The 11,231-nt window shown below is 36.2% G+C and overlaps 1 protein-coding gene across 2 annotated transcripts; it reads right to left on the bottom strand.

The window, feature by feature from the left end:
* Positions 1-2,429: 2,429 nt before the first annotated feature.
* LOC306875980 (keratin, type I cytoskeletal 18-like) lies at positions 2,430-10,949 on the bottom strand. 2 transcript variants are annotated; one of them, XM_079426851.1, is made up of 9 exons: positions 10,535-10,944; positions 9,612-9,694; positions 9,251-9,407; positions 8,125-8,289; positions 7,686-7,811; positions 6,240-6,481; positions 4,724-4,758; positions 3,396-3,607; positions 2,463-3,341 (listed from the first exon to the last, which is right to left on the bottom strand). In XM_079426851.1, exons 1-9 carry the CDS (start codon positions 10,883-10,885, stop codon positions 2,880-2,882), a joined length of 1,833 nt encoding a protein of 610 aa, XP_079282977.1. In that variant the 5' UTR covers positions 10,886-10,944; the 3' UTR covers positions 2,463-2,879. The 2 variants fall into 2 exon arrangements, with proteins under 2 accessions (XP_079282976.1, XP_079282977.1); XM_079426850.1 differs by having other exon boundaries at positions 2,430-3,607; positions 10,535-10,949.
* Positions 10,950-11,231: the final 282 nt, after the last annotated feature.

Here is an 11,231-nt window from a genome sequence, read left to right as displayed (position 1 = left end):
TCCTCTACATTGGTTGTTCTGCTAACTCCTCTTATTTTGCGAATGCCCTTTCCACCTCTAACTCCAGTTGTTCTGCCAACTCGTCTTGCTCATCTTTCCACTTTTCCATTGCTAACTCCATTTGTGGTCCCCACTTCTCTTGTTCTTCTTTTGCTTTTTCCATCGCTAACTCCATTTCTAACCCCATTTGTTCTGCCAACTCTTCTTGCTCATCTTTCCACTTTTCCATTGCTAGCTCCATTTGTTCTGTTAACTCCTCTTCCTCCGAGTCCCCAAAAATGTGGCTGCTGTGATTAGTAGGAAATTTGCTCAAGTTCACTCTGAGACCTCTTCTCCCTCCACTATTTCTTGCGTGATGATGGCTTTCTTGAAGCCGATGGAAGGTGGAGACAGAAAGCTGGAGGTTAGAGTCAGTCTTTAGCAATTCATTAAGACATTTACAGACATCCCACCTCTCCTGCATATGATAGCGGCTCCTGATGCCTGTGAATTAAACAATTTACAGTAAATCGAGCGTGCGATAGAGAATCCCTATTTCACCTGCAGATGTTGATCCGATAACAGTCATCTTAAAATAATTTGTTACCCCGCTGACTTAAAATGTTTAGTTTAGTCAACTAAAATATTCCAGTTGTCCCTTGAATTAACATTGAGTATCTTAAAATTTAAAGTTGACTAAACTAATAGCAACTAATTTTAAGTTGAAAACTTTTTGAAACATCTTTTTTTTACAGTGTGGATTCGCGAAACTGGAAGCCAGTCTAAAAAAAACTGACTTGTTATCTTAAGGTGCAATGATGATGGATGCATGGCGTCCATGATGGCACGAGGCTCAGGCATGAGAAACACTGGACTTGTGACCACCAAATTTGCTGCTGGAAACCATGGTGTGACCAGTTCCATGGCCGCCGGAGCTTGATGCACAGTGAATTACTACAAGTTGTAATTCTGTACGAATATTCAGAACGACAAGTTGTAAAGATGATTGTCTTCAAACATATTTGCATGAGGTTAGCAGTGAGCAACATAAGCAGTGTGAGTGTATTAGGCCAGCGAGTGCTCTGGCAGCACTGTTTACTTGTCTTTGTTAGACAGTAGAGCAGTGAGTGATGATTAGTATGAAGACAAGCTTGATATGGGTTAGGCAAGCGTGTTTGTTAACTCACACTGACGATGCCTAAAGTCTACACGTCACGGCACTCACCTGCATACAACGCCTGCTCTAAAGAAAATTCTTCTCTGTGGAGGGAAGAGAAAACATGAGAGAGTGGCACAAAGGGAGGTACTTCATAAAGGATGCAACTAAATGTTCAAGACTGGGGTGGATCGAAGTTAAGATTTGTTTACTGAAAAACCCCACACTGAGTGATCAGTTTTCTGACAGGGGGAAACGTTCCTCTTACTGTCTTTAAGTGGGGTTTATATTTTAAAAGACAGAAGCTTGCTGGCATGTTTCTCACAAGCCTGCAGAGAAAGAGTTTGCGTCATGTGTTTGTTAGTGTGACTTCACAGCTTACCTGTTGAAATCCAGCATATGCTGGTTAGGTATGTTTTGAAGCATTTTAGCTGGTCTTTAGTTGCTCATGAGCTGGTTTAAGATGGTCCTGAGTTGGTTATAAGCTGGTCCTGAGCAAGAGCATATGCTGTTGCATATATGCTAGATTTGCATGGGCAGCAAGGGAAAATGCTGTATGGAAACAGCAATATCGTGTGATGTGCACATTGCAATTGACCAAAGAGATTTCAAAATAGGATAACACACCACAAATGACAATTCTGTCATGGTTTACATTCCAAACCTGTTTGACTTTCTTTGTTCTGTGGAACATAAATTAAGATATTTTGAAGAACGTTGGTAACCAAGCAGTTTCGGTTCCAGCTGACCTCCATTATGCACAAAAAATACAATGGAAGTCAATGGGAACGGCAAATGTTTGGTTACCAATATTTTTTCAAAACGATTGTGCTGCTTCATATTTTTGTGGAAATCTGATTTTTGTTAAGGATTCTTTAATGAATAGAAAGTAAAAAAAACAGCATATTTTATTTGAAATATAAATCTTTTGTAATAATATAAATGTCTTGCTATTATTATATTGCTTCATTCACCTTTAATTTTGAGACCATGCCCTTCCCCGTCAAAGAAACTCTTCTCCTGCGGGAGAAACATTGATGTGTGAGCACGTCTGTGTGGATTAAGGCCCCAGTTTCCAAGGAGCGGAGAGAATATTACTGTATTTATCCATTTTCTGTTTCAGATATGATTCTGTGTGTCCATATGCTCATCAGTTTACACTGTAATGACGCTTGCAAATTTGCGCTGTGCCGTAAATCGGTCTGTTTTAAATAAAAGCAGAAAACAGGTGTTTTCTCATGCTGCAACATGTGCCTGAGAAAATATCATATATGGTGTTAAAAAAAAAAAAATGAACAGTTCCTATTTTCTGTTTTTATTTGAGTTCCATAAGATGAGGCATGTTACATCGGAACATTCTCTTGCAGAAACTATTTTTAGCAGGACACGCTTCGCATCGTGCCAAACAACGTCCTTCAGCCGTGACTTATTCACAAATACAGCACAGATTCTCATACCTTGTTACTTACTCAAAAACAGGTTATTACTGACCCCAAACCTTAGATTGGTAATTTACATAAGAAAATAACAACACTGAGCAGAAAATGAAGCTCATACATATTTAATAGTGGCATAGGAGATTGATAAAATTGTCATGGTCAACACAAAGAAAAACTGAGCAAGAAGAAGCAAACAAAGACAGAGAAGAAGAACCACTGAGGCTGTAAGATTAGGATGAGACATAGAAGTAAAAAGTCACTTTTTCTTCACAACATCTTGAGAAGCTTCTTCCTCCTCATTGTGTTCAGCAGGTGACTTCTCTGTCCTCCACTAACCCGTCTTCCTTTGTTAACAGCAGTTGTTTTGTGAACTCTTCCTCTGCTTTCACCTTTTCCACCAACAGCTCCAGTTGTTCTGCTACTTCCTCTTCCTCTGCTTTCACCTTTTCCACCGTTAACTCCAGTTGTTCTCCTACTTTTTCTTCCTCTGCTTTCACCTTTTCCACCACCAACTCCAGTTGTTCTCCTACTTTTTCTTCCTCTGCTTTCACCTTTTCCACCACCAACTCCAGTTGTTCTCCTACTTTTTCTTCCTCTGCTTTCACCTTTTCCACCACCAACTCCAGTTGTTCTCCTACTTTTTCTTCCTCTGCTTTCACCTTTTCCACCACCAACTCCAGTCGTTCTCCTACTTTTTCTTCCTCTGCTTTCACCTTTTCCACCACCAACTCCAGTTGTTCTCCTACTTTTTCTTCCTCTGCTTTCACCTTTTCCACCACCAACTCCAGTTGTTCTCCTACTTTTTCTTCCTCTGCTTTCACCTTTTCCACCATTAACTCCAGTTCCTCTGCTTTTGCCTCTTCCACTGCCAGCTCCAGTTGTTCTGTCAACTCCTGATCCTCCTCAGAAACTTCCAGGTCATTGTGATTAGTAAGATTTTGCTCATGTTCCCTCTGAGAGACCACTTCTCCGTCCACTATTTCTTGTGTGATGATGATGGCTTTCTTAAGTACGACGGAATAAGGAGGAGGAGCTGGAGACAGAACGTAGGCTGGAGGTTAGTGTCAGTCTTTAGTAATTTATTAAGACATTTATGTAGCATACCAAAAAAAAAAAAAAAAACACCAGAAGCTCTTAAAAGCAAACAAATCCTTAAGGTTCATCATGATGCATATATTAGTTGAGAAAGCAACATTTTAATAAATATCACTAGGGTCATTCTATGAATCAGGTGCCTATTAGAGTTTGAGAAAGTAATTTTGCAAGTTTTTGTACAGTTCAAAAATCCCATTAGACAAAAATGGGTTTAAAAGTTAACATTGCATTGCACCATCTCAAGCTAAATTAACAAATTTTAATATATTCTGAGATATGATTATGTCTTCAGAACAGTAACAGGGTGAAATTTTAGTTTAATCTGACAATTGACATTATAAGCTCATGAAGTTAAAAGGTGTTTCTTTGAGAATTCGATGTTGATTGTTAATTTTACTTGTCATATTTTTTTAGAATTATAATTAGAAAAAAAATGCATAAAAGTCAACCCTAATGTATAAACATTTTTTTTTTTTTTTAAGAAATTCATATTTTTATTCGGCAAGTATGCATAAATTGATCAAAATTGATTTATATTTCAATTAAATGCTGAATAATGAAAAATAAATGTTTCAGTTTTCACAAAAATATTAAGAATTTTTCAACATGGATAATTGTTTTTTTTGTAAATCAGCATATTAAAATGATTCTGAAAATCCAGCTTTGCATTACATTAAAAAATAATAATAATAATATATGTATTTTGCTTTCCTCAGTAAATGCATACAGGCTAATAGAGCCAAAAATGAAAACAGAGGTGGCTAAAAAAGGCACACAAATGGCACCTGTTTTGCAGAATGACCCTTTTGTTGTAACAAGTTGTAAAGATTATTGTCTTCAAACATATTTGCATGAGGTTAGCAGTGAGCAACATAAACAGTGTGAGTGATGTGAGTGTATTAGGTCAGCGAGGGCTCGGGCAGCACTGTTTACTTGTCTTTGTTAGACAGTAGAGCAGTGAGTGATGATTAATATGAAGCTTGATATGGGTTAGGCAAGCGTGTTTGTTAACTCACACTGACGATGCCTAAAATCTACACGTCACGGCACTCACCTGCATACAACGCCTGCTCTAAAGAAAATTCTTCTCTGTGGAGGGAAGAGAAAACATGAGAGAGTGGCACAAAGGGAGGTACTTCTAAATTAAATGTTCAAGACTGGGGTGGATCGAAGTTAAAAATCGTTGACTGAAAAACCCCACACTGAGTGATCACTTTTCTGCATATAAGGGCCGAAACGTCCCCCTCATTGTCTTTAAGTGGTGTCTACTTTAAAGGACAGATGCTTGCTGGGACATGTTTCTCACAAGCCTGTAGGGAAAGAGTTTATGCCGTGTGTTTGTTAATATAGAGTGACTTCACCATGGAAGGATAAGCTTTGTGCTAGATTTGCATGCGCAGCTCACAAGGGAAAATGCTGTATGGAAACAGCAACGTTGTGCATGTGCACATTGCAATCATTGACCAAAATGAAAGTCCACCAAAAATGACAATTCTGTCATTATTTACATTCTAAACCTGTATGACTTTCTTTCTTCTGTGGAACATAAATGAAGATTTTGAAGAATGTTTGTAACCAAACAGTTTCGGTTCCAGAGCATAAAATAGAATGGAAGTCAATGGGAATCGAAAATGTTTGGTTACCAGGATTCTTCAAAATATTATCTTTTTTTTTTTTTCCATAGAAGAAAGAAATGCATACAGGTTTGGATTGGAACAACATGATGGTGCAACAAACACGCATAAACATGCTTTTTGTATTTGTTCTTAAAGGGACAGTTCACTCAAAAATGAAAATTCTGTCATCATTTCCTCACCCTCAAGTAGTTCCAAACCTGTATGAATGGCTTTGTTCTTCTGAACACAAAGGAAGATATTCTGAAGAATGTGGGAAACAGAGCAGTTCTGGGGTATTTTTGTCCTTCTATGGTGCTCCAAAACAGCCTGGTTACAAACTTTCTTTGTGTTCAGCACAACAAAGACATTTAGTTTTACTAAAATATTTGCAGAGAAATTTAGACTTCTGATTTCAGAAACAAATCATTAAATCAGAGTATTGTGAATTATTTTATCAGCTGTTTGGCTGATAAATTCTGACGGCACCCATTCACTGCAGAGGATCCATTGATGGAATGCTGCCTTTCTCCAAATCTGTTCTGATGAAGAAACAAACTCATCGACACATTGGATGGCCTGAGGCTAAGTACTCTGCAAATTTGCATTTTTGGGTGAATTATTCCTTTAAAATGGACAGCGTGATCTGATGCACCAAAATGAATCAAACTAACCAACCCTTATGGCATTTTTACATTGTTTGAAGTCAACATGAATTTCATCCAGTAATTTTATATGACAAGCAAAAGTGTCTTGAATACATTGTGAATCTTTGATAGATTGCCCAGTCCTAGTTTGATTCTTCATAATGGCTTATAAGGGATTTGGCTTCAGTCTAAAAGAAAAACTACTGATTCAGCTCATTAATGACTTGAGGCGATTAAGTGTCAGGGATGATTCTGGCATTGAGCTGGAATATTCTTATTGATCACTGTTCACAAACTCATTATCTCTTACCTGTTTTTGTCCCCCTTGTCTTCGTCAACAACACCCTCCAGCAGACGGTGATAGGTGGCAATCTCTGCCTCCAGCTTGGTTTTGAGGCTGAGCAGGGCCTCGTAATCGGCTGCCTGGCGCTCCAACTGCGCTCGCATCTGTCCCAGCTCTCCCTCCAGCTGCAGGATTCGAGAGTTGTACCCATTGACTTCGTGAGCGTAACGTCCCTCCGTTTCACGCAGCGAATCCTCAAGTGATCGAATCTGCAAAGCACCAAGCAGAACAAGAAAGGTTTGGACACATCTGAATGATCAACGTTTTGAAATAAAGGCCCTGTGTAAATGCTTGAAATGGACAGATATAAATTTTTTATTTTGAAACATTTTTACAAAGTGTGTCATATTGTATTATTTTTATTATATTGTTTAATTTCATTACTCTCATTTCCCAAACAAATTTGTCTTGAATACATTGAAAACATTCACGATATATTAAAGACAGTTTGTGCTAGCGAAACAAAAATAATTAAATAAAAATCTTAAAAATACAATTAATCCAATCTAATACATTTAATACAAAAAAATAAGAATATAATACTACAGCTTTATGACAGACTCATCCTTGCCAATGTTTATTATGTATATATTATAATATGTATTATATATTGATTCTTTTTGTTTCTAATTGTGTTATTTTATAGATGTCTTATTATTTTAATATGCAGGAAATAGTACTAATCAAGAATAGGTAGGTATGTTTCTGACTTTCTGTGATTATTTCTGTGCAGAAATGTGCACAAAAAAATTATCTCGACAAACCACTATATAAAAACAGCTTCTCGTGACTATAAAAACACGAGTGCACAGGAATAATGTGTAAGACAGGCATGAAATGTTTGAGTAACTGAATCTGCCAGACACTTAGCAGACAAGTACAATAAAGGAAAATCTGGAAACACTTCAATTCTTTAGAAAAAATAATCTGGAAAAAATAAATTCTTATTTATTTATTTAGCATAACATTTAGTATATTTCATTCATTCAATTTGTATTATATTATTTTATTAGTTTTATTTTTATTATATTTTTTATTTCCAGTATTTTTGTTTTCAGTTATATTATTCATAAATGACTAATATTATTCTAAAATGTGGGAAATAGTAATAAAGAATAAGTAGGTGTGTCAAACTTTTTGACTTTCAGCAATTATTTCTCTGCAAAAAAAAAGTTGACAAACTGCCATATAAAAACAGCCCGTTTTCCCATGGTTTAAAATGACACTTGGGTGCACAGGAATAATGTGTAAATTCAGTTGACATGCATGCACAGAGACAGGCATTGAATATTTCGTGCAAACGCATTTCATAATCCTTTAAACGATGCACATGTCTGCCAGGTGAAAGTGCTGACGGTGTAGAATGCTGAGTGATTTGTCAAGTGGATGATTTGTGTAATCTGTGTACCATACCATGTTGTGCAGAGCCTGCAGGTCAATTTCTAGAGATTGTTTCTGCCTGCGCAGCTCGTTCAGCTCTGTCTTTCCTGCCTGCAGAGCTTCTGTGTTCTGAGTCACCTCAGATGCGATGTTGTCAAACTGGATAGAGAGGAACAAAGAGAACAAGGGATTCAGGTCACATGACAATATAGTGCTGCCTTATAATCGGGCACAAAGCTCTCCTAAATAAAAGGCACTTTCCCATAGGGTACAAAATAGGGTCATAACTCATGGAAATTAAAAAGAGAGAAGAATTAAAGATGGTGCTTAACCTTCAATCCTTAAAGAGACACAATTATTATATGGGCTGTTGGATTTTTTAAATGTATTTTATACAAGATGTGCTATTTTTCTATTTCTAAATGTATATATAACAGAAGGAGAAATCAAAAGAATGCAAAATATGACTGACTTTGTTTTTATGCCAGGCTTCAGTTTCCTCGCGACTCTTCTGCACGGCTCGCTCGTACTGCGTGCGGATGTTACTAATGGTCTCATTAAGGTCTGCACCGTTTTTATTATCCATTTGCACATTGACTTGACAGTCGCTGATCTGATTCTTCAGGTTGGCAACATCCTGTGAAATGAAATGATCAATGGATTTAGTTATATGGATTATAATGGCAGGATCTGGCAACATGAGTTTGTCTAACGGTTGCCCTAAAGCATAGAAAAACCAGGCAGGTTGGGTGGGAATATCTATTGACAGTAGCTCAAATAATGATTTTATGGTGACTGCTCACTTTTTTTTTTTTTTTTTTTTTTTTTTTTAGCAGGCCTTAGTTTGGAAAGTATTTTGCCCATTCCTCACATAAAGCTTCAACAATGATTTCTTGGATCATCTATCCATTGAAACCATTGAATATTTATAAATAACAAATATAATATAATAATATAATATATTTAGTCAATTTTTTTTATAAACTTTTTCAAGTATTTTAATTTTAAATGAATTAACATTTAAATTATTGTAAATAATTTTAAAAAGTATTTTATTTTAAAATAATTACACTATTGATTTAATTAAATTAATATTAATTACTGTTGAAATTATTTTCATAATGTATTTTAACATGAAAATAGTTTAATATTAATTTAATTATATTTCATTAATATTAAACCAATATTCAATTAAATTCAATTAAATTAAATTGATTAAAATATATATATATATATATTTTTTTTTTTACAATTTCCAATTCAATTAATTCAAGTAATATTAATATGTGATCATATTAAAAATTATATATCAATAAATTAAACAAAATTGTTGACTTCATTTGCTTAAATGTGAAATCATGCTGATTTATGATTTCTAGAGTACCACACAGTACAATTAATAAAATTTTACTTCCAGGACTGATGTTTGCTTTCGTTGCGCTCTGTTAACTTACTAACTGCTGCTGCTTCTTGTGACTAGACGGCCGTTTGTGGTCCAACAGTGAGTCTCATACAAACACAGATCAAGCGAGTGCATTTCTGCAGGTTCGAGGTGTTGCTGTTTAATCAGTGTTGAATGGTGTGTTTAAGGCGTGTACCTCCTCATGGCTCTTCTTCAGGAACGCCAGCTCTTCTCTCATAGACTCGATCTGGCCCTCCAGCTGCATGCGGCCCATGTAAGTGTCGTCCAGCATCTTGCGGAGTCGTGCCAGATCCTGCTCCACCCCTTGCCGCATGGCCTGCTCCGACTCAAACCTGCCCGGAGCGATTCAGTGAGCATTCATTTACATCAGAGACTACAGGGCGTGTGTTGTATTTACAGAAAACTGCCCTGCAGCTCGGTGACTGCTTTGTATTTACGCAATATGAAATATTTGTATAGTCTATTTTTGTGAGAAGTTTTCCTAATTTGAGAGTTTTTAACATTTCATCAAGGAATTAAATAAACAAATAACTCACTTGACTTTGAAATCATCAGCAGCCAGCCTCGCATTGTCTATCTGCAGGAAAAGTCTGGCATTGTCCAAAGTCATTTCCTGGATCTGAGGGGTTGATTTACAAACACAAACACTCATAGCATTGTCTTGCATTTAGGGTTCTCATTACAGCATTTCAACAAATAACAAAGGAAAACAGACTAAATCATATAAAGTAATTAAATGATTTAATAAATGCAAAATAAATCACACTTTTAATGCATATTGTCTTTTAAATCATTACATCTCTTTAAAACTAAAAAAAAATTTTTTTTATGTATCTTCAAAGGGTTACAGCACTCATAATAGACCAGTTCGGATACCTAGTACAATTTTTGTGACTTAATCTTTTTTTTTTATTTTTTTATAATAATATTTATTCCATTTTATTTCTTAATTGTATTTCAATAGTTTTCTTACCGGTTTGTAACATCATTGTCTTAAAATAAAATTAAAATAAATAAAAATGCATTATGAAAAATAAATATTGAATTGCTTTTTTTTCACACATTCAATTAATAATTCAATATATTTTAATTAAAACTTTAAAGGTTGCCACATATTATAAGCAAGTTATTGTTGAACATTTGTCTTTACAATCTGAAATCACATACAGAACCATAAACAGACTTAAAATGTAATCTTAATGATTTTTTTTTATTTTTTAATAGATGAGTTGGAGCAGGTAAAAAAGACATCAACAAGTTTATATATAAACATATAAACTGGCATCTCATGTATTTAAAGAAGTTGCAGAGCTGGTATTTAAAGAGTGGAAACTTTTCAGAAGATCAAATAGATAAAATAAGGAAATTAGTTATAGAATGAGCAGGTGTGTCCAAACATTTGGTGTGTACTTTATAATAAAAAAAGCATGCATGAGTACTTAACCTTTTATTTGCTCACCTGGTTTTTCAGATCCGTAACAATCTTCTCATAGGCGCTCCAGTCTCTGCCGCTCTCAGCTCCTTTCCTCATCAGAGCCTCTTTGATTTGCTCCTCCAGTTGATTGTTGGAGTCCTCCATGAGTCGCACTTTTGACAGATACCCCCCCAGACGGTCATTCAGACCCTTCATGGTCTCTTTATCATCAGCTGGGCCAAAAGTGCTGCTGTTGATCTGCACGATCGGACGCAGTGTGTTTGCCAGATTCCCTATAGCGGCTGGGGAAATGGCCCCAAACAAACTGCCCCTTGACCCCATGCTGCCAGACAGACTTGAGCTGGAGAAACTCCTGGAAGGGCTCTTGAAAGACATGGTGCGGTTAGAGGTGCCTTTGAGCGTGCTTGCGATACGGGTCTGTTGTTTTACCTGCGGCAGGTAGTGTGAGGGGGGTTTGGGAGCAGCTATATATAGACTCAGCTCTGTCTGGTGCGTTCAGATCTCTACAGTGATTGGTCAGGGGGATTTAAGTCTACACCTGCACGGATCTCATTTGTTTGCAAATTCCCACAGAGGATAAACAAGGATGTACTCTCAAACTACACTAAAGAGAATTTAGAGTAGGGCTGACTTTAAAAGCATTTTACATTCAGAAATTGCTAGTAAATTTCACTAACAATTCCATACAAACACTGAATTAAACATGACATTTTTTTTTCAT

The sequence above is a fragment of the Barbus barbus genome, assembly GCF_936440315.1.
Source record: "Barbus barbus genome assembly, chromosome: 10".
Taxonomy (NCBI): domain Eukaryota; kingdom Metazoa; phylum Chordata; class Actinopteri; order Cypriniformes; family Cyprinidae; genus Barbus; species Barbus barbus.
Note: the sequence above shows the minus strand (reverse complement) of the source record. Positions and strands in the feature narration are given on the sequence as shown.